Below are 23,609 nucleotides of genomic sequence, written 5' to 3'. Positions count from 1 at the left end.
GAGTCCTCCTGCGTTTTCAGGAGCAGTGTTTTCTGTGGGAGAGAGGAGCTCCCCTTGGTATGGACTTTGAGATCACCTTTCACATGCTTCAGACTTTTGTGTCACATAACTGATAATTTATTTCAATATCTACATTAGTTTGTTGTCTTTAAGTATTTTATTATATATCTTTATAAATATGAAAACATCTACTGAAAAATGGGGCAGCACACACACTTTTAAAGCCCTTTTAAACTGACTGAAAATTCAAAAAAACTAACGTTTCCATTTATTTACACACACACACTGGAGACTGACTCAAACAACATCAAACCGTCATAGTTTTTTTACATTTCATAGGTAAAATCAATTAATCCTATTACATACATATAGTAATACTGAGGCTCACTTAGATTTGAATCCCCTGACTGTCCACAGCACTTGATATCAGTCATTATGGTCAAATCAGAGCGATAATCTGGTTTTTAATCTGGTTAGAAAGAAATACACAGTCGAGGAAGATGAACGGGTATCAGCTGTGAAATGCTTCAGCTGGGAAAAGTATGAAACCACATTGTTCAAGTGAGCCATTAAGCCTGTGAACTTTGGGTTAGAGAGGCTTCACAGTGGTGACCTGACATTTAATCAGAGGAGCACATGAATCTTTAAGTAGCAGCAGAATTTAAAGCAGGATGCTCAATTCAGCACACCGAACTAATGAAGTGATCACCTCTGGCCTTTAGTCGTCACACCTGGTCATATCATGATCGAGGCAACGTGGCGATGTGCCGCGCAACCAGTCATCATCCACTTTCCTCTTTATTTATCCTCCACGCTACGACAGCACTGAGACTGTTTTCAAGGGTTTCAAGGTGCAACCTGCTACAAAGAAACATGAGATTAATCCACTCATGATTCAGCTGTTATGAAACAGCTTAAGAGTATTAAGATCACACACGCACACGCCTGCACACACAAACGACACAAAAACCCATGACATGACATGAGAGACACTAATTATAGTTGCGTTTTAAGGAGAATAACTCTGCATCACGTTTGTCAGCAAACCTTTAATTCAGGTTTTTCTGGGGTTAAGAATCAGAGGGAAACCAAGAGCATTATGCGTCACTGCTGTGAAAATACATAAAGTTGTACATCATTGATGTGAAAACAAGAGATTAAAATGCAGTGTGTGGTTGCATAACAGAGCTCTCTCAGTATGTGTAAAGTTACACAACATTAAATAACATCATCATTAATGTCTTCCAACTACTTTTTAGTACTTTAGCAACTTTGTGTATTATGTGTCCCTTTTAACCGCCCCACAGGGGATAGAAGAAGTCATTAACTTAAATAGAATGAAGTTACTGTATAGCAGCACCCAGAATAGAAAAAGCATAACTGCTTAAAAAACAAAAACAAACAAAAAAAAAAAAAAAACAGGACAGGAAAACAACTGAAAAGGGGGTCACATGAAATGACACAGTTTTAAATGCTTCCACACAGAAATCAAATTTTCCAATGTTAAACCAGTCGTACAGGCTGATGAATTCCACTTGCAGCACAAACACAATGTTTTGCACCCTGTAATAACACTCACGTCTGCATCACCTCTGATTGGATCACACGCTGAGCTGAACACCTGGCACTAAAACATCCCTTAAAATCTCCTTTGTCCTAAAAATCATGTGGTATTACTGCAGCTGTGGTAAAAAATAAAGTGTTTACAAAAGAGTATTTACAATAAATATTAGCTTATAACGAGACTTTTTTTTCTTTCAGTTAAGTAAAATGTGTTTCATTCCCTCTCCACATTAAAGGGTAACTCCACCCATTTTTAACATTAAGGTCTGGGTATATGAAAAACAAAGGAGTCTAAAACCTTTTGTTCAGCTCCAGAGGAAGCTGCATGTAATCTGCCTTTAGTAAAACGTAAAATGGCCTTCAATGATTTCACTCAGTGGCTACATTGCATTGTGGGTAATGTAGAGGCGCAACAGGCTTTGAAAAGGAAGAAGAATTTGTCAAATAATAATGGCGATATCTCTGGTTCTGCTGTATCAATTTTGTGCATTTGTAAACTGTCTGCATATGCAGTGCTAGACTAGCAGACTGCCGACATTACCCACAATGCAACTTAGCCTCTGAGTGACATAGAGACAACTTCTTCTGGAGCCACAAAATACTTTATTCTATTTTTTTCACATATGCAGTCATATTCCCCAACACCTGTTTACAAACTTTAACATTTAAAATTGCTGGAATTACCCTTTAATTGTTAACAGCCTATCAAAGTATGGTTGTGGAAACATCAATAACAATCAGTTCAACACTTTTTTTCAATTTAAAAGTGTCATCTGTAAGAAATGGCCAGAATTCGAAGATATGGGGGGGCAGCATAACTGCTAACTGCTGCTCAGTATTCTCGACAAGCTGCTGTTAGCAAGTAGCTCAGTGAGCTGTGGAGCTAAGGGGCTCTATTAGCTTACTTGAGTCAGATTACAGGAGAGTCACTGTGGTATACAGGAGAGTCACTGTGGTATACAGGGCTCCCAGGGCACACAGGCTGGGACTGAACACTGAAACCAAAAGATGCCGGTTTGAAGAGCAGAGATACAGAAGTTATCTACAGCAACTCTGACCAGGACCATGACTCCAGGGACAAGAAGACACAGCAGGCAGGGACAGCAGAGATGGAGAGACAGCATGCAGAGCATATTTTCACATCTCACTCCATGAGTTGAGGATTTATTTCGACCAAACCAGAGGTGATTGTGGAAATACAAAACAACTTTTCTCGTGAGTTATATTTAGCTTATGTCCGGTTTGAATGAAGAGTGTTTTGTATGAGCTAAAAAGGCATTGAAGCTCGTTCAGTAAAACAAACTTGCATTTTATATTTAGAGAGGGAAATAGGTGTCGAAATATCTCCTTTCATGACATTTTGTTAACTTATTCGTCTAGGTAGCAAAGTTGCCACTTTGCCACAACTGTTTTGTAATAGTGTTTTAAGCTAAAATTCAGGCCATATCTTACAAAATTCTCCTTTGATTGTTTCATCATCCACTTCACTTAATATTTGTTGAATACCTTAAGAGGTGCACCAGCCCATCCAAGTAAGAAACACTGAAACAAGTGTCTCATTTTGATCCAGTTATTGAAATCCTTATCTTAGATTCGATATGGCTGACTTGTGAAGAGAGTTAACCCTTGTGTGTTTGGGTTGTAGTGGAGCAGGACTCATCACTCTGATTAAAACACTTAGGTTAACTAACTTCTGAGCAGGAGTAGTAGGGTGCTGCACACAGGGAGCAACAGTGTGGTGATGGTGGGGCTGTGATTGTATGTTCGCCCTTTCAGTGTTTCCTGGTTGGTCTGGTCGGAGGTGGGAGGGCTCTGGGCTGCAGGCACGGTGCTGGGCGGGAGGGTGGTGCGGCTGGCACACATGTCATAGAGGTTTCCGGAAAATTGCGTCTTCCTGGACTCTTGTCTTAGAGACTCCCAGACGGCTGCTGCCTCTCCGGGACAGCCAGCCAGGGCTGAGTTGGCACAAACGTGAAACGCATTCCACGACCTTCAAGGAACCGAGACAAGAGAGTTAACGTAGAAATGTAATGGCTGCAAAGAACCATTCACCAGTAAACTGAAATAATACAGTAAAGTAAACAGAAATGGTAAGTAAATGCAAAATGCCACAGTAGAAGAGCGCTATTCATTGCATCATATGTTCTTGATCACGATGACAAGATGTTTCTGCCTCGACACACCTGATTCAAATGAGTGGGTCATAATGAGGCTTCAGCAGACCTTGACTACGAGCTGATCATTTGAATCAGGTGTGTTGGGTCAGGGAAACATCTGAAACATCCAGTGCAGGAGTCGCCCAGCAGCAGGATGGGAAAAACCCTGGAACAGTAAATCGATAAAAGAACCCATCATCATTCCTCCTCTGGAAACAATGAATGTCAGTGCAAAGTTTCATGGAAATACATCCAACTTTCATCTCAATTCCTGGAGCCCCCAGCAGAGCTAATAAGGACTTTTCATTAGAGCAGATATGACTTTGGACTGAGACCAGCTGTGTCAAGACATGCAAATTGTTACTGGATGGTTACCACGGTAATGGGCGAACATAGCACTGACACACACACACACACCTGCAGATTGCATCAATGTCCTGTGTGTTCTGGTCTTTTTGTGTTTCCACCAAACTGTCCCCAAGTGTGAGTAAACACTGAGCGAAACTCTTGTAGATGGACCCACATGAAACAGGAATAGCAGCTCCGAAACACACTGGAACCAAACCTAGCAGAGAGGAGAAGACGAGAACAATGTTTTATTGAACAAAACACTCTGCGCCAGACTGCATCAGAACTATATAATTCAATGTGTAGTTGAGGACATCAGAGATGAGCAAGATAAAAAATATCACCAGATTCTTTGGTTTGAGGATTTCATCATGTCGAGTGAAACACAGTGTTTATATGTTTGTAGAGACATGATCCGTCCAGTGCTTAGATGGATCAGACAAATATGAAAATATGTTGTATTCCATTCATCTGGAGGGATTATACTTCCTCAAAGCCAAATTCAGGGCAGGACCACACAAGCACGTATGAGCCGTTTGAGCGCATTGATCAGCTCATACATAACACATCCCTCTGAGACTGGTGTTACATATTTCTCTGGAATAGAGGACTTCTGATCAAGTGAATTTGTACACTATCCTGACCTGACATCATGAGGGTGAGGATATCAATCTCTTCCTGTGCATGGGGCCCATACAGTTACATTGTCAGCAGCCTCGCTTTAGCTGTCCCAGGGTCAAAAGTACAACACACAGCCACAGTATGTGGACAACTGAACCCTGTGTGACTGCAGGCCACAACACTCGTCTGTTGTTTCTTTCCCACAAGTTTTTGGGCCCTTGTTGCAAGATGATTGATCCAATTCATCCTACAGAAACCATTTCTTCAACAGTCTCAAGCTTTCTGACAAACTATTGCCAGAAGTCATACATTTATTGGGAGCTACCAGTAGAGTGTGGTGTTTTATTGTGTGATTCTACCTTCGGTCTCCTTTGTTTGAAAAAGTTTGCCTTAAAACGTCTGTCTTTTTATCCAGCACCTATAAAAAGTGTAAATGGACTTTTATCAAACTGGCTACTTAAAGCACTTTATTTTATTTTTTTTCAGCCTTTATTGACAGAGTAGCTGAAGAGTTTGGACAGGAAGCAGGGTAAGAGATGGGGAGTGACATGCAGCAAAGGGACCCGGGCCGGGAGTCGAACCCGGGTCCGCTGCAGAGCCTTCGGCACATGGGTCGCGCGCGCTACCAACTGAGCTATGCGGCGCTCCTAAAGCACTTTATAACACTTGGCAAATTCTCCCATTGACACACACACATTCATTCCTTGTTGGCAGAAGCTGCCATGCAAGGTGCAGTTATATCTGTATCTGTATCTTCCCCAACAATACTTCAACATCAGGCAGTCTGGGAATTCTTCCAGTTAGTGGTCAACTCTACCTCCTGAGCCACAGCCACCCCTAATCTGGAATAAATGAAATACATGTCTGCTATATTCTAGGGTTCTATGAAGAGCCCTGGGTTACCACAAGGTACAAAACATGGTTTTCAAATATATAGATATCGTAAATTGTCCTAACCCTAACCCATTGTCCTTATTTGAAACTTAAGTCCAAAACATGAAAGAACTTAAATTGTGACATGTGTTCACATACTTTTATACATTCACATAGCTCATAAACCTTCGCAACAACTGGCATTACTCATTACTATCATCTTTAACGTATTTTAGGGTTTTTAGACAACCTCTGTTTTTTCAGAGTTATTTTCCCTGCTCTTTAACTTTCAGAAGTGACGTTTCCAATCATTTTAAGGGTTTAGTCAGATATTGCTCCCATCTATTCCTCAGGGACAAAAGCCCAGCTGCTACTCAGCCCTGACTGCCCTGGTTGTCCTACATGAGGAGTTTACAAATCATGTGCGAATACTCATTGTTAAAAGATTGTTTTATGTTCGTTGCTGTTGTAATTATATTTCTGACTCTCTAGCATGATTTTGCCGCCCTCAACACATTTTGTATTTCTTTTTGAAATCCTTTCGTCCTGAGAGCTACAAGTGTTTATTTCATGTGCACAGAAAAATCTTAATTGAAAAACCAAACTTGAAATAGCCTCAAAAAGGATGTATAGAGGAATTAACGCTCAATTACATGATGTTGTACGCCAAATGCACACACACACACACACACACACACACAAACACAAGAGGAGAGAGACAATCAGAACATGAGGGGACAGTGAGCTTTTCATTAAGGTAAGTGCATTTGTTAAACCTTCCTCTCCTCAATTTCAGAACAAGCTGAATGGAATAGCAGCCGTCATCGGCCGTTTGTCATCTTTTTATCTGACAAACCCGCTGAGTCAAGTCAACCGGAGTTTCTGCCCAGTTTACAACGTCAATGTGCAGAAACAGCCACACCAGATAAACTGAAGCCAGTAAAAGAGCACAAAAGGGGACAGGCACTCACTCACAAACTTTTTCCAAATGACTTAAAATGCACAAAAAGTCAACACACACAAAACATTCAGAAAGCAACATCCTTACTGAGGCAGAGAGCGATGGGCAGCAGCATCCTCATCGTGCCTGGTTGGGACCTCATCGTTCGCCCCACCTCTGAACCAGAGGCTCAGCTGTGGTATGAAGCTCCCACTGCCTGTAAATCCAAATGGTTTGAAGTTGTTGCCTTAAAATGTGATGTGTGTCGACATCCGTCGGGAATACATCAGATTGCAAAAGTAAAGCAATGCACAGAGGCACAACCCAGCTGGATTAACAGTGGAAGGGGGCGATGAATCACAGAGTAAGAGGATGCTGTGTGTGTGCGTGTGTGTGCGTGTGTGTGTGTGTGCGCGTGTGTGTGCATGCCTGCGTGCACCAGGGAGGGGCACAGGGCGAGAGCTTGGGGGCAGCAGACCAATGACAGCATCACAACACAGCACACTGGATTAGAGTGTTCTCATTTCCGGTCTTTAGTATTTAGAGCATTTATTTGAAATACAAATAAATTATATATCTTCTGACGGTGATCAGAGCGCTCAGGAACATTGTCTGCTTTGTTCATTCACATTTGCCTGATGCAAAGACATGGTGCAAAGGGCTCTGTCACAAACGATAGTAGAAGTGAACATGAACAGAAGTGTCAGGAGGATTTTTTTTTTTTTTTTTTTCATGTGGACAGATGGATGACGTCCCAGGGAGGATAAGAGAATCCAGCTCACCTGGGAGTCCAGTGATGATGCAGAGGGCTCTCTGAGAATAGCAACAGCTCATGTGAGAATCATTCTCAGCTATGCGGGGTCACAAGGGGTTACCGGAGAATGCTGTGGTGCGTTAACCTGCGACAAATTACACCCTGTTTTTAGACTAATGTAACATAAATGTTAGAACACCTTAGTACCAACCTTCCTCACTGGAATCCACCTTCCTCTTCCTCTCAGCCTCCAGATTCCTACTGCTACTACGCCCCCTCCCCCAGATGGCTCACACTCTGTGCATTAGTATAAGTCCTGATTCACATCTGCACTCACAGGAGAGATGATAACCCATTGTTAATCTGAAGCTTAAAACAACCATTAACCGCAAAATAATCGGTGTCTGAAGCCGCTGCCATGAATCAATACATCAAGGGAGCTACTTGTGGCTCCAGCTGTGAGTCTTCCTGGAAACATCTGTATCAGCTCACGGGGTGCAGGTGTGTTTCACAGTCTCAACCTTACAGATGTGCTCAGGATTAATCCTGAATTACAATTAAGATAAAGCTAATGTTTGTGCAGGACTAGTAATAGTTTAGGGTAAGGTAAAGTTCTTCTCTGAATGAGTCCTCAAAGGTTTTCCCAGATTAATGAGGAGGAACTTGACCTGATCTCAACCCTGACTGTGAGCCAGTTCTCGTCATCCAGCATCAGTGGCTGACATGACGCTCTCATGGCTGAATGGGAGCAAATCTCTGTAGCCGGGAAACAAAGTATTGAATAGAGTTTTCACAGGAGAATGGAGGCAGTTTATGCAGCAAATTAGAGTTTTATATTTGAGATGTTCATTAATTACATCTGGGTGTTTGGTAATGTAGCGGAACTCGTCATGCATCTTGAAGCAGGCGATTCATCTTCAGCATCATGCCTCGCAACAGGAGCAAGGTGTTATCATGTGTCCCTGTTTCTATACATATGTTTCTCCTGCAGCTGAAGCATTAAACAAGTGTTGTTTTACCTGGTGTTTTCAATGCTCATGCAGTTCAAGGTGGATATGTTGGAGCTTGGTCCCGGATGTATTACTCTAAATCAAGTTCATGAACACACACTGTGTATCACAACAACTCAAATGTATCTGCATGAAAACACCCTGTGTGCTTGATATACACAATTTCTTCAAACAGTGACTTACTTTAACAGCCAAAAAAAAAAAAAAAAAAAGTCAAACCACATTTAAAAACTTCTTGCAGCATAATCATGTTTTGGTCCTCCAGACACATACTTTGTTTGCTGCAGTCACATTTCCCCCAAAATATGGCTTATTATTACCATTTTCATCAAAGCTCTATGTACAATGTGCTACAGTTTCACACTTCTTACCCTCCTGCTCTTTACTGAATAGTCGGATTTAAATAATCACTTAATTCATTTGAATTTACAGTAGGTAAGACACAATATGAGAAAATGCAGATATTTTCTGTTAGTACAATCGATGCTCCCTCCCTCTGGCCATTGTTTCAAATTATTCAGTGACACTAGCCCTTCTTTCTTTCTTGAGATATGTTACCTTGAAAAGCATACAATTGTTTTTGATATTAAAGTTAATTCAACAAAATAAGACAAAGTTCTTAGACTGCTAAATGTTGCCAAAACACAGGCAGCTTTTCTTTGCCTAAAGAAAATATAAACACTGTAACTGGCAATTGTTTTTATTTTAATTGGCAAATATCTAAATCGGCCCTAAAGTGAGCTGTGACTTTAGTTCATTTGAGTTGATACCATATGAATCAGGACAGATGTGACAACCCTTTAAACTGGACTGTTTTCTACATGGTTCAAAACTGATAAGAAAAAACAAGTCTTCTATATAGCGAACGCAAATGTAAAGTGAAACATTTACACAATTAAAACAAAAACAAAAAAGCTAAAAATAACAAATATGATGACAGACTCGGCATCCGCAACAGACAAATACCACAGAAGAAAATGTCACGCATAGATCGTACAAACACTCAGTAAAAGCTTATGGCATGTGAAGTATGTCACATTATTCTTAGAGATACTTGTTAATAACTGTCATTTAAACCTTTCTTTCAGCAAATACCATGAATAATAACTGTATACATTAGCAAACTTTCTTTCCAGACAGAGATACTAAGGTTTTGCTGTGTACTCTGATGTCAAACACATGTTAGGGTCACGTCTAACTCACATTGTTTCACATCATCCACACATTACATAATAACTACACTCAAAGAATGAGACAGTGGATGCTGTCGTCTGGTCAAAATGTAAAGACAGCTGTTGTAAATGGCAGCAGCCATAGAAAAAAAAGCAGACAGAGTTGTGTAAGTTTGATAGACAGCTCTGGATTAAAGCATTATGCAACACTGTTGGGAGTAAAAAAAAATAAATCCAGATGAGATTAGGATCTGGATCCTCACTCTCTCCAGTGCTCTCTGTCTATCCATTCATCCGCCTCGCCCTCTTTCTCTGTTTCATGTAACAACATTATCACGCTAGGTGTTCAAAATGACACTCTTTAAAACACTAGCTGGCGTGATTGCATTACAGCTGTACATTCATTGGAAGATGTCAGACATTTAGGCGGTTTGATAAGAGAGACGATCAAGCAAACGACCATCCAAGCTGTCAACAAACAGTCGGATAGATAAAGCAAATTAGGCTGCGTAGACAGGAGGTCTTCAATCTTTTATTCCACCGCCACCTAGAGGGAGGAGATAAGGCTGCAACATCTGCGCTGACAAGAACATTTTGATACTGGAATCAACCTGTGAAAAGTCTAAAGAGTCCATAAACCAATAATTTATCATACACTGTATTTGTACGCTCGCTGAAACTATGGTGCTGAGATGACTAGTCAATACCCAGAGAAAGAATTCATTCATTCTAATCAACTAATGTGATTAATGAAGTAAAAATAGCGAATCACTTGCTGGAAATGGTTTCTCTGATTTGCTGATGACACAAATAAGTATTAAAGATACTATTTCATCTTTTAATGGCCACTTTTCATTAGTTTTAGACCATTTAAGGCCTCGACTGAAACTATTTATTAATAAACCACACATATTAATAACAGCATGAATTAATCATTAAAACAACCCCACTGAAATCTGAACAGGAACATAAGGGCCTCATGGGTTCTGGGAGAATATTTCCAATAACGAATCAGAAGAGTTAACATGATGGTTCACAAGCATCCAATATTTATCTTAAGAAGGCAACACTTTGTTCAGGATGCTAACACTGACATAGTGACCGCTGAGTGAAGCTTTAAACACCATCTCATTCAACAGGTGTATAAAACAGGGCAGCAGTGTTCAGATTTCATGTTTGAGTTAATGTTTCACTCTGACCACAAAGCTTACGATTGTGGATTTAATATGATACAAGTGTTATACCTTTTCCACAAAAAAAATAGTCCTACTTGATAACAGAGCTTCTGGTCACTGGTTTTAATCTCTTCTCGTCAAACAAGTGCTCCTGACAGATGACGGGTGCGGCCCAGTATTTTTTTTTCTTTTTCTTTTCTTCAAAAAAAAACACCCAACAGACTATCTCTACTTTGTGATAGTGGACAAAAACAGGACACATTTCATGACTTGATAAGTGAAGCAGCACTATTTTAAAATGAAATTTACTTTGAAATGAGAGCAGAGCAGAGCTGTCGCATCAAGTTCAAGAATCAGAAATGTGTGTAACATCCTGCAGCACAAAACACTCATGAACAGGACAGAGAGACACAGCCACTAAATCTCTGCATGAAGAAACAAAATCACACTGAAACAAGCATCTGACATGTTCAAGTTACATAATGTTTTTGACAAAATGTTTTTCATATTCTCTTAAGATTCCCTTAAAAAAGGTTCAACAAATGTAACTTAATGCATGTCTTCAAGAAACATTCTTTAATAAGAGCATAATTTGACTGCCCCTTCAAGTTTTGATGAGTTCCTTTAAGTCCATTTTCTTTGCACAAATGTCCTCGGTGAAAAAAATAAAGGAAAACAACTGAAGGTTCCTTTTACGGCAACTCAGACTGAGTCCTGATAGTTTTAATGTATCAACTGAGCAACACTTTACCAGTGCCAAGAATAGTGTTCTGTTCACAAAAAAAATCCTATGAATATTTCAACTTAGTACTGCAAATCTATCATGAGATGTTTCTGAACAACCACCTAATTTGAATTCATAGGCAACAAAATAAAAACACAGTAAGAGAAGTTTTTAATAGAAAAACTCTATGTAACTAGGCAGTTATGAGCATCTTCCTCATCTGTCCTCCCATCAGTCTTTATCAATGTGTGAGCCTGTCTACTTGGTAAGTCTGTGCAAACTATGAGCCATGGTTGAATGAATAACGTGTGTTATTGACCTTGGTTGGACTGCAGGCCAACTGTGGGGTTTTCTACATACTGTCATCATCAATGAGATTATTAATACAAGCTACATAACTAGCCAGCCAACTTTTCTTACATCAGGCCTACGAAAAATCGGTTCTACTTGTTGAAAATAAATTGTCATCGCTCGCAGTTTCATACAAAATAGAGCTGGGTCAGCTGTCTTCAAACACCTCCATTAGTCTGAGTCTCTGACACGGGTCATCTCCGGTGATGTTCACCCATCAGATTTTCTTCCGGACGCTGAAAGCCACAGAGTTCCCGTACAGCAGGCGGTCCCGCTCCCGCACCTCCTCCTGCAGCTTGGCCTCGGCCACCCGGAGCTGGCGGATGGTCGCCTTCATCTCCTTCATCTTCACCTCCATCAGTGCGATGATGTCCCGCTGCTCGTTCAGTTTCCGCAGCAGCTCGGCGGACGTGGTGCCGGTGGTCAGGGAGTACGAGTGGTCCAGTGGGCTGCTGGTCACACTGACATACTGCAGGCCCGGCTGGTGTACCGTGGACCCGGTTTCGACCGATGAGTCGTCGCCGATCAGCTCGTCAGGGTTGCTGATCGGTGCGGTGTAACAAGTCCCCTCTGACTGGGCGGGCAGCCGCGCCGTGCCCAGGTACTCCCCGTTCTGGCCTATCTGAACCACGGTGATGGTGTCGTCGCTTGCTTCACCTCCAGCAGTGCCCTCGGCTCCCTCCGCCGTGCTGCCCAGTACGCTGGCGAGGACGATCCCAGAGGTGGCTGCAGCGGCGGTGGCAGGAACCGCCGCAGACACCTTCCTGCCTCTGCCCCGCCGACTCCTGCGCTCATTCACCCCCCGCAAGGGGAAGAGGGACGGTACTCTGATGGTGTAGGTCTTCCTTCCTCCCGCGAAATGCACGCTGCAGACTCGGTGTCCTGTGGTGGGCTGGAAGGTGCTGAAGCAGCCGCTGACCCCGGCCCGGGAGATGTTCCTCAGCCACAGCTCCCTCAGCGTGGTGTCTTTGGGAAATGTGTAGAAGCGCAGGTCCCGGTCCCGGTGCGAGTTGTTGTAGCAGCCAGGGACACAGCAGGTGAACCCGGGCATGTTTGCTTCAACGCCGAGGCTAAAAGCGCGGTCTTCGGGTGAAGTTTAGCTTATTTTATTGTTGTTTCTTTTTTCTATGCGTTGTTAAAAAGCTCAGTGGCCTGCAAGCGGAACTACACGTCCCACAACGCTAACAACTTCCTGTTTATTTTTCACCAAAAGTGAGCCCGCTATTCTTCATACGACGACTGAATCCACCCGAAAATATCCGGACTCGAAGCACACAGAGCTTGAAAATATGCTGAACCTGAGGCTACTATTTTATTTTCGGCGGTAAATTTCTTCGTTTGTTCTTCGCAGTGTTATCAAGCCAACCGTCATCCATTCGGAACTAAAAGTCCCACAATCCTTTGCGCTTCCTGTCCAAGCCCGTCAGTAAACGAGCGCCCCTGCTGGTCAATGTGCGGTAATGCACGGCAGAGCTCAACTGACAGATATTGACTACTAGATTGTTTCCATACAAATATGTGTATTTACTGGCAATACATTCGCACAGAAACAATGTCAGCAGTTATGCAATGCATTGATAAATTTGTTTTTAAAGTTTTGAAATGACCTCCTATCTGTAATTATATCTTCGTATTAATGCAGATTGTTTTGTCATGTGTAATAAAACTGGTTTATTTAGGGCTCTGGCGAACCCACACAGGTGTTTTAGGAAACTGGGAATAGCTCTCATGTAAACAAACTCTATGAACTAATACATCCTGGAAAAAGTAGTTGTCTGGGCTTCATATTAAGAATTTGCTAATAAAGCTGATTAATGTCCCCATCCTCTAGCTGAACGCATCTAAACCTAATCAGAGGTTCAATATTCACCCACCAAAATGCAATCAATGGTTTTATGTTATATTGGTCAGTTCTTAAACAACACACACTATTTTGCTGACACACTCCCGATATTTACACTATTAGCTCATACTGACAAATATATGTCTTTAGCAAGTTTTCCTAACACTGTTTTGCACAGTTTTAATACATCTAATCAATAAAAATAATCCTATTTTATGAGTCTGATTTAAGTTCTTCAATCAAATTCAGGTCAGAATTGGTGATTTTCCACTAATCATTTGTGCTGGTAGCAAAGCAAAGAAGTTCAGCTGTTGTTCTACATCTTGATTTCATATCAAGTATACATGGACAACATATTTTTAAAAGAAACATTTATGTTGATTTGAAACCAGTCCAGTTTTTTTTTAATCTGTGTTCTTCCTTTGTCAATCTTGCCACCTGATACTGCACACTGTAGCACACCGAGCTGCTTAGCTGCATGTGGTAGTAACCTTTATCCACCACCTGATGGCCTTATAGATTCCTCCTGTGTGACTGAGTGTGTGCTGGCATCCACAGGGAAGCATCCGCCCCAAATCTCCCCATGAAGGATGTACTGGTTTGTTTGTCGGATTTCACAGACGTCTGTGGTTGAAGATTTCTACACTGCACATCAGGCAAACATCTACTGATCCTCATGTCAAACAGTGTTAGCACTACATGTTAGCACATCTGTAGTTTGAAGTGCAGAGCTGACACACTGACATTTCCATCACCAGATTTGCACAAGCAATTCAACTGAACTTCAAAGCTAAATCCTCAACAATCAATTTTAGGTTAAAAAAAAAAATCTGAAGCACCTTAGATGCATAACATAAAATGTGTTTCATGGAACTGAACAGTGTAAACTCGGGTCTGGCTCCAATATCCTTTGGAAAAAAAAAAACGCTTGTCCAAATATATATCATCACAACTGTTCTTCAATCCCTGTACTGTATGCTGCACAAAGGTCTGTGGGTATGAACACTTTTCCAGTTTTTATGACTACAATTTAGCCACTGACAGAACAGTCTTGTCTAATGAAAATGCTAATTACAATATTATCTGAGAGTAGTTTGCTATTGTCGCTTAATTTTTCTGTCCACCCTCATCTTATACACTTATTCATTTTGCAGGTCGCTCACTGGAGGTTCCCTCAAAGAATCAGTTGACACGATCACAGATGAGCCATCGTATAAATACAGAAGGGTTCAGTAAAATGTTCAGTGTACAAAAAAATAAGAATTTCTTATAAGAGTAAGGTTCACTTGTGTAAGAAGAGAAACATGGAAAAAGTAAAATAACTATTTAAAGACATATATTCATCTATATTGGCATGTTTTAAATAACTGTATCCTGCAGGTTCACATCTGTGTTCATAAATAGCAGTGGTGTTGCCCTAAATGCTCCTCTGTCGTCAGATGACAGTAATGGAGACAAAGTTCAGGAGGAGTTTGGACTGTAGGTCGAAAAAGGAAAGACACTGTTGTACTTTTGGCTCGTCTCTGAATGTAACACTAAAAGAAATGTGGGAGCATTCTTGGGATTTGTTGAAACAAGTCTGTGCTGTGAGCAGAGTGGTTTGACACAGACATTCATGCACTGCGTTATCATTTCTCATGGTGCTTACGGTCCTTATCGTAGTCCTGATCTGTCACACTGGGATTCTGTGAATTTGAAGTCTCTTTGAGAATTCATCTTCTCCCAGCATGGTCTGGTAAAAGGTCCAATATGGAAACATGATACTGTGTTAACTGCGCAATCAAGGTTATGAATGGCCACAGAGAGAAAGCTTCAGTCTGTCTTACAATTCCCTCAGACAAGACACACTTTTAAAACTCCATTAACTGAGACTGAGACAAAAGAATATAGAACAACTTTAATTTTACCGGATCGCTCCATGTCATCACAAAAGCATAACCTGAGCAACACTGGTCCCACTGTAGGCATCACACAATCATATACTAAAACCAACCTCATTAAAACTGTGTTTTAATAAACAGAATGACAAAAAATGTTAAGTAACTTGGGGGAGTTACAACGTTACCGGCTACGCACTGAATCATGGGAAAACACGATGCTCGACCAAAGAACGCACTTGCTCCAGGGGAACAAATTAATCAAAATGATTTTTTTTAATAACCTTCTGCTTTATCTGCAAAATAACATGTTTCACAGGAACGATTGTAGGGGAGTTTGGTACTACACGGGTGTTTAAAAAGTTGTTGTTGTTTTTTTCTAGTCTAGCTAGCTAAAGGTATGGGTGTCCTCTATAGTTGATCCGCCGCTGGTGACACATCTCCAGCTTCAGTTAGCGTCTCCGTATTTCCCCACAGTCCTGTCGTTGCGACTGAAGTAACCATTAGCAACTGGGCAGCGCCCGGCTGAGCACCTACAACCGCTGTCGATGTTGTCCTCGTAAACTTAGCAGGTAGTAAATGTTACATTTTATTATGGGTTATTTTTTATACCAAGGTTAAAGACCGTTTAATCAATTAACTTTGGATATTAACTCTGTAAAGTACCGACGTATATTTGGAGCTTTTTGAGTTCGCGGCTGTCTGGCCGGCTAGCTAACGTGCTAGCTACATTATCAATAACCAAGTCCAGCTAGCTTTAGTGTGTGGTGTGAACCTTAGCTATTCGGGGCACACTCGCTTGTAATAGTCAAAGTAGTGGCCACCTCGGCTAGTTTGTGTTGTCATAGAAAGTATGACGAATGCCTCACTACCATTAACCTCGACAGTGACAATATTTAGATGCATGGCTTTGTTATCTGACCAGCCGGGAGCAGCACAGCACAGCACGGCTATTTTTCAGAGAGAGTGGGGCTTCATCTGCTGCTTGCATGTTAAATGTATGTTTAGTCACAGTGTTTATGTGAGCCCCGAGGTGATGTAATGTGAAGCAGAGAGAGCTTGTCTTTCGAGGGTTACACAGGTAATACAGGTGCACAGGCACATAGCTGTTGAATAGTCGTGACTGCTGGGAGGTCAGTGAGGCACAGTGTCAGCTCCAGCCAGCTCTACTCATACCCTCTCATGAATATAGATGAATAGACATGTTTACTTTTATTCTTGCACATACTAATTAGAGCCAAGCCAATAAAGAGCTGCTTAAACCACCCCCCTTCTCACTGATAGATAATACTATGTGCAGGTGCTACAGTGACAGAGGACCGCAACCAACAGTTATACATCCATAAAAGTTTGATAAGGAAGCCATAAAAGGTGAGTAAAGAGAGAGCCTCAGCTGAGCTGAGTTAACTTACTGAACAAGTGGCACTGAGGCAAGGATGAAGGTTTTTAATTTTATTACATAAATAATCAGTTAACAAGTCTTTTAATAAGTCACATAATGAACATACATTGCACTTGCTTCAGAGGTAGAGATGACGCTGACTTTTTGCAGGGTGTGGAACATCTAAGGAATGGCATGTTAACTATGTAGCAGGACACAATGCGAGTAGCTGTCACAGACTGATGATAAGAAAAACCAGTCTAGGCCTCTGTTGGACATGTTTGTCCTGTCTGTTGGTGCAGTCATTAGAGCTCACAGATCAGATTTTGATATAGATAAATTTGGTATAATGGTTGTTCTTTCATCCTGCGTGACAGTAAAGGGTTCATCTGAACAGTTTTGCTGATATACAGTTAGTGCTTTTATGTGCATGGTCATTATTTGCCATCTTAAGTTTAAATAATATATGGAAACAGCCTCAAATTCATTAAGAAATGTTCCTTAGTGTGTTCATTTATTTTCACAGGTACCATCATCTCTCCATACAGTAAAGCCCTTGACAGACTTGTGAATAATAGGTTGTTGGGATGTTTGTAAGGCTGGCCATGGTTAACACGTAAAAGGTCCCAGTGAGTGGCACTGACATGTTGCCAGGAGTCGGTGTGTTTGGCACGGGGAGCACAGCCCGAGTGCTGGTCCCGTTGTTGAAAGCTGAAGGCTTCGAGGTTCATGCACTCTGGGGGCGAAGTGAAGAGGAAGCGTGCTGCTTGGCAAAAGAGCTTGGAATCCCATTTCACACCAGCCGATCTGATGATGTCCTGCTGCACCAAGATGTTGACCTTGTTTGCATCTATATTCCACCCTCAATGACGAGGCAGATTGCTGTCAAAGCACTGGGTAAGCTGAGCCTACATACAGTTAATGCAGTCCCTCCGTTACAAGCTAAAAACATTCAGCCTAATATTTAACATATTTCAAAACTGGATATTTTTTCTTTACATTTCAGAATTGTTTGGGTGTATGTGAGAGATGACACTCTCGCAGTCCAGTTTTCACTTGCACTGTATTTATAGCCGAGTTATACAAATTGCTACCTGGGCGTGGCAGGTCAGTTCTGGGACAGATTTGATTTTTTTGTGACTGCAACGACAGTAGTCCTTCTACTCCTGTAGCGTATTGCACAGGGTTTATTTATGCTTGAGATGTGATTAACGATAATCATAACCATGATCACAAGGAACACAGTAATTTGATGGAAAAAAGCCCCAAATTAAACTTACAGACAAAAAGTACAAAACCCCCACATCTCACATCAATAATTAACCCCCTGAAGCAGACATATTCAACACACTGTCGTATCTGAGTAGATCTATAAAGTTAACTTACTGTATCTGATGGAATTCCTGAGTGTTGACCTCAGCTTCCTGTTTTAGTTGCAACTTCCTGAGTGTGTCCGCGCCAAAGGATTTAATCCCTGGCACTGCTTCGAAGGGGGGCTGAAGGCCACCGATCTCCATCTATAAAAACCATGCACATCCTCTGTGTTATCACATGTGACTGCAGGAGAATGTCTTTGAGAGTGACTTCTTGTTTATTCATACCAAACTCCAGAAGCTGGGCAGTAATGCCATCTAAGGCAGTCAAGTCCACCGTGGGTCTGAGCGCTGAGACCCCGAGTCCACCCTGAATCTCCTAATCATATTTGATACACTCGGTTGGCCTCTTTAATAAACAAGCTTAAACAAATGCAGTCTACTATAACAATTATAAATCCTGTTTTAGTAGGCATTGAATCAGCTTTATTTTTGGACGCTGAAAGTTGGTTTGTGATGCTGTAGAATCATTTAGAGTTATTCTGAGAACAGTTTCTAAAAATGTTGTCTGCCCTGATTGATTAAAATGGAGGTAGCAACTTGCTGAGGGTTGCAGCTATTATATTGGTTTCAATGTTTACCATGGTATGAACATTTACTATTTCAAACCACGTTTACTTATCTATGGTATCAATTTCTAACAAGTGAGAGTTATGTATTTATTATTTTGAATTGAAGGTAACATCAAGTTTCTTTTGAGCAAAATGCTCACAAGAGTCCCCATCAACAAAGATTAATTCAAAGAAGAAAATCAACTGTTATCCTTTTAATTGCTGTTACAATACAAGATAATCAAAAATCATAACAGGGTTTAATGTGGGAGGTAAAGATTTGCAAGATTGTATCTTTGAAATTTAGAGTTGTTATTACTTTTTCATTGGTTTAATTTAATTCATTTTTATCCACATAAAGATAACTCCTGCCTTTCTCTCTGCAGGTATAGGTAAGAATGTTGTGTGTGAGAAAGCTGCAACTGCTGTGGATTCATTCAAGATGGTGACTGCAGCCAGATACTACCCCCAGCTGCTCAGCATTATGGGTAATACCCTGCGCTTCCTGCCAGCTTTTGTTGCAATGCACCAGCTGCTGGTGGAGGGGTATGTTGGAGAGATGCAGGTGTGTGATGTCCGAGTTTATGGCCCCAGCCTCCTGGATCAGTCGTACGGCTGGACATGTGAGGAGCTGATGGGCGGAGGCGGTCTGCACACCGTTGGCTCTGCCATTATTGACCTTTTGAGTTACCTAACCAGTGCACGGGCCCAACGTGTTCACGGCTTACTGCGGACTTTCGTACAACAAAATGGTTTGATCCGAGGCATCCGCCGAGTCACCAGCGATGATTTTTGTTTCTTCCAGATGTTGATGGGTGGAGCTGGGTCGAGCTCCGGTGGTGTGTGTTGCACTGTGACCCTGAACTTCAACATGCCAGGGTCGTTTGTGCATGAGGTCATGATTGTTGGATCCACTGGGAGACTGGTTGCCAGGGGGACAGAACTGTATGGGCAACGCAATGGGAGCACAGGTGAAGAGCTGTTGCTAGGCGACAGTGGATGGGTGGGACCAGAGGTAAAAGACATGCCCCTGCCTCACCTGCAGGGTCTGAGTTCCATGGTAAAGGCACTGAGACAGTCTTTTCAGGCTCATGAGGAACGCAGGTTGTGGGCACGAGGACCGGTTGCCATAGCACCTACGTTTGAGGATGGTCTGTACGTACAGACGGTGGTCGAGGCGGTGAAACGGTCCAGCTGTAGTGGAGAATGGGAGTGTGTTGAGATCATGAGTCAGGAACCAGATCCAAATCAAAACCTGTGTGAGGCTCTGCAAAGAAATAAGAACTAAATCTATTTATACACCCAGTGCAACTACTACATGTGTCTGACAGAACTGGGCTCTGAATGTCTGTCTTTAAATTCAACTGCTGAGGCAGTTTACTTTACCCTTGACTACTTGCATTTTCTTTACATTCTGTCTCAATTTGAGCAGAATATTTTGGTTTAGAAAACATAACTATGTTGTGGATGTTTGTACCCACAAAGTTGTAATTAGTTTTTACTCGAAACACATTAACCATAGCGCCATTATTCTGATTCTCAACAAAAGATATTAGAGTAGAGTTTATTCCCTGTACCCTGCTAAAATGTAGACAAAGTCCTTATTCTCACTGAAGCCGGAAGTCATGACTGCAAGTTTCTCACTGAATAAGGTTGATCGAGGTCACCTTTCAGTAAGGCACCACACCTATGTCAAATATTGGAAAAGAGCAAAATTACTGGGACTCCAAATTCCAGCCTTTCAGTGGCTGTGTGACCATTGTCTTTACCCTCATTTTAAGCAGTTTTTCTGGATACATTTTTGTGTACAAAATCAAGTAGGTTATTGTATTTTATTGATAGTTAGAGATAGATCAAATAAGCGTATACCTTATCCTTGATATAGGAAAAGAGCGCAGCTCTTCCTGAGGTTTACAAGATCATTTTGAATAATTCATCTTTTAGCAGTTAGGTCATCAGACCATCAGTGTATAGATGAGGATAAGCAAAAAAAAATGTTGCCTAGACAACAGCACTATCAAAGGTGTTAAATAAGTGCACATTTACTGTCTTCTAATGGAGGTCAGGACATGTAGAGAATTACAAAGATCTTTTTCTGTCAGTAAGTTAACAGTTGGGTCCCTCACAATTTTTTCCAACGCCTCAATTTAGTAATTCAGCTCAGATTATGAACCCGCTGTAAATGTACAGTCCAATAGGAGAAAACATTGTATTCTCTATTGTTCATAACATTTCAATGTTGATGTATTTTTGTGGTAATTTATTCCAGCAGTAGCACCTTATTCTGAAAGGAAGTGTTTACCTTGGACATGAATATGAATATAAAAGCATGAGGATGATTTGACTAACAAAACACTTTGACTGTTCAGTGTGGTGACTGGCAGAATTCAAATGACAGTTTGGTGGAGCTCAGTCTCTGTTGTGTTAGAATAAGACTAATGGAGCTGTACAGAGTTGAGTTTTATTTAATTTTTGTGTAATGATAAGCAGACATTTGAAAAGTGGAAGAGGTTTTGTGTCATGGGATACTATGACAAACATAAAATACCAGGGATTGAGTAAAATAAGCTATGTAGAATTAAGTCTAATTTGTAGCATTGCCCTGCAAAATGCCCAAACATCAAAGTGATGCATCTTATCTGCAGTCTTCTTTGATTATTACCTACCATGCAGGCCAGACAAGTGTAGGAAGTTTTTAGTTTCCTTCTTTGTTCATCCATATTCTAACTGTGTTCGATCATCATGTAGTTGAAATATTTTTCACCCAAAAAATTATAGTGATGTTTGTTATCGGTTTCCACTCTAAAAACTTGCCACCAATAAATAATTTCAACCACAGACGCTGACTGTGAAGAAGGAAACTACCAATTTCTAACAGCACCCTGTCAAGTTTACACATGGTGATGCTCAAAGGATTGACTTAAGGTGGAGTATCACATTAAAACTTATATTAGTGCAAAAAGGCTTGTCTTACAATTATTACAGATTAGTGTCTGATAAAAGTCGACACAAAGCCTGAGGGTATTTGACAACTAAATTAGTTTAAAATGTGTGTGAAGGGTTTGTTTACAAGTGCTAACAATTGAAGTAATTTTTTTTTTTTTACAAGAATTTTTTCATGCAACCTATGCATTTAAAATTATTACAGATTTTCAAATCCAGAGAGTGAAACCTTACTAATTTTTATCATTAAGTACAATCACTGTATTTGACTTGTGTGAGAGTATAAATGTGTACTACAGACCAAGAGAAGGAAATGTAAACTGGTTGTGGTTGTAGTCACTCACTGCATCTCAGTACTGCTGCATATCCTAAATAATATTCACCTTCACTGCTCTTAATGCTGAGAAAAGGAAGTGGTGATTTGATCGGTCTGTTCATGACACGCAGGATTGTTTTGGGAAAAAATAAAACTGTGTTTGTATTTCACAGTTTCCAGCAGACAAGGATACATACATGTTACCTGCTTACCTCACACTACCCCAGCAGTGCTTTACAAAAAAAAATTCATCAAGTTTACATTAAGTGTCTTCATAAAACACATCATATTTGCTTGCAGATTATTAAAATACATTCCAACTGAGTTTTCACCTTCTTGTTAACAGTTGTTTCTGGGTTTTTGCACTGATAACTGCTAAAATGCCACATGATTAATATGCAGTGTGGTGCTTGTGCCAGCCAGCTCACTGCAAAAATGAATTTAACATTTGTGTGAATGAGGAAGACTTTTTGTATTTATTTATGTCTTGTTGTGGAGAAAGTTTCCCATTGTTTATTCTGTTTAGTGTTTGTGTTTTCAGCCTGTGAATTTCTGTTTAAAGCTGTAATATTTAAATTGTTTAGATTTAGTGTTGTTTTAATTGATAATATGGCTTTTGAGCACAATGTGTTGCCTTTAAGTTGGGAACTGATCTGTTCATCTGCCTGACAGACATTTCCTTTAATAAAAACAATTGTATTCATCCAGTGTCTCTTGTCACACAGTCTTTCAGTAAAAGAAAAACAGACTCAGATATTACAGTAAAACTGTTTAGATAATACCCAAAGACTAGTTAAATACTCAAATAGAATTTGAATATTTTAAATATAATCCATTATTTCATATTTGTACTTACACACTCAAGGAAATTATATTTAAAGCTGGAGTGTGGAGCAGTTGTCTATTTGTCTCCCCCTTGTGGCAGTTAGGTTGCTTCAGTTCAAGGATTTTTAGGAAGAATACTGCTACAGCCCCCCCCTCCGACAAGGAGTCTGCATCAATATTAAAATGAGAGATCTCTTGCAATGATTTTGCACTGAAGGGAAAGGCAGAAATAAAGTGTCTCAGCAGTTTACTATCCGATCAATATTGTTGAAATAGTAAACACTGTTTTAAGTCCCATTTATCCTGTGTATGAATGAGGGATTTGTCTTTTTTCCTGGGCTGTATGCGCCCTCTAACAAAAAAGCCGGCCCCAACCTGGCCCCCCTATTAAAACTGGTCTAGAACCGCCACTGTTCAAGCCAAAGACATAATACACATAGAGGCCTCATAGACTGACGCTGCCTATTGGAGCTGACGTATCAGTGCGGCCGCCATCTTGGATGGGTCTCCAATGCGCCGCGCCCCCCCCCCCGCATTTATTTCTACTGAGGAAGGTGTATCCCCAACTACAATAATCATAACTTTCGAAATTTTTACCGGATTTTCACATGGTTACAAACGGCGGAGATTTAGTTATGATACAGGGCGATGTCACAAAAATTATTAAAAAAAAAAAAAAAAAATCTTACTTGTGAAAGGTAATCACCCGCGATCTAGTAACAATACTGCGCCGGTTACTGCAATTAGCTGCAGAAAATACGGTCATAGTTGCTCGCTCTCCGTTGATTCCGATTGACTCTGGCGCTAGCCTAG

General features: G+C 40.9%; 3 protein-coding genes across 5 annotated transcripts; 1 reads left to right on the top strand and 2 right to left on the bottom strand.

Moving 5' to 3' along the window:
• Nucleotides 1-1,079: 1,079 nt before the first annotated feature.
• Nucleotides 1,080-6,729, bottom strand: nrn1lb (neuritin 1-like b). Its single transcript, XM_037095820.1, has 3 exons — nucleotides 6,610-6,729; nucleotides 4,137-4,284; nucleotides 1,080-3,553 (listed from the first exon to the last, which is right to left on the bottom strand). The coding sequence occupies exons 1-3, from the start codon at nucleotides 6,662-6,664 to the stop codon at nucleotides 3,250-3,252; spliced, it is 507 nt and encodes a 168-aa protein (XP_036951715.1). The 5' UTR covers nucleotides 6,665-6,729; the 3' UTR covers nucleotides 1,080-3,249.
• A 3,220-nt stretch (nucleotides 6,730-9,949) lies between these two features.
• thap11 (THAP domain containing 11) lies at nucleotides 9,950-13,184 on the bottom strand. The gene has a single exon (XM_037096238.1). The coding sequence runs from the start codon at nucleotides 12,736-12,738 to the stop codon at nucleotides 11,905-11,907; it is 834 nt and encodes a 277-aa protein (XP_036952133.1). The 5' UTR covers nucleotides 12,739-13,184; the 3' UTR covers nucleotides 9,950-11,904.
• A 2,487-nt stretch (nucleotides 13,185-15,671) lies between these two features.
• On the top strand, nucleotides 15,672-22,679 carry gfod2 (glucose-fructose oxidoreductase domain containing 2). Of its 3 annotated transcripts, none has more exons than XM_037096031.1 (4): nucleotides 15,672-15,979; nucleotides 16,708-16,778; nucleotides 17,315-17,685; nucleotides 19,099-22,679. In XM_037096031.1, exons 3-4 carry the CDS (start codon nucleotides 17,433-17,435, stop codon nucleotides 19,998-20,000), a joined length of 1,155 nt encoding a protein of 384 aa, XP_036951926.1. In that variant the 5' UTR covers nucleotides 15,672-15,979; nucleotides 16,708-16,778; nucleotides 17,315-17,432; the 3' UTR covers nucleotides 20,001-22,679. The 3 variants fall into 3 exon arrangements, with proteins under 3 accessions (XP_036951926.1, XP_036951927.1, XP_036951928.1); XM_037096032.1 differs by having other exon boundaries at nucleotides 16,692-16,778; XM_037096033.1 differs by lacking the exon at nucleotides 16,708-16,778.
• Nucleotides 22,680-23,609: the final 930 nt, after the last annotated feature.

Source organism: Acanthopagrus latus, chromosome 4 (assembly GCF_904848185.1).
Source record: "Acanthopagrus latus isolate v.2019 chromosome 4, fAcaLat1.1, whole genome shotgun sequence".
In the NCBI taxonomy this organism is placed as follows: Eukaryota; Metazoa; Chordata; class Actinopteri; order Spariformes; family Sparidae; genus Acanthopagrus; species Acanthopagrus latus.
The sequence above is the reverse complement of the archived record's forward strand: the minus strand, read 5'-3'. Positions and strand labels throughout refer to the sequence as shown.

Coding starts and splice junctions, on each gene's coding strand:
- nrn1lb (XM_037095820.1), bottom strand. CDS start 6,664: ATGAGGTCCCAACCAGGCACGATGAGGATGCTGCTGCCCATCGCTCTC. Junction 4,285..6,609: donor GCCCATCGCTCTCTGCCTCA/GTAAGGATGTTG, acceptor CCTCTCTGCTAG/GTTTGGTTCCAGTGTGTTTC. Junction 3,554..4,136: donor GACATTGATGCAATCTGCAG/GTGTGTGTGTGT, acceptor GGTTCCTTGAAG/GTCGTGGAATGCGTTTCACG.
- gfod2 (XM_037096033.1), top strand. CDS start 17,433: ATGTTGCCAGGAGTCGGTGTGTTTGGCACGGGGAGCACAGCCCGAGTG. Junction 17,686..19,098: donor GATTGCTGTCAAAGCACTGG/GTAAGCTGAGCC, acceptor TTCTCTCTGCAG/GTATAGGTAAGAATGTTGTG.
- thap11 (XM_037096238.1), bottom strand. CDS start 12,738: ATGCCCGGGTTCACCTGCTGTGTCCCTGGCTGCTACAACAACTCGCAC.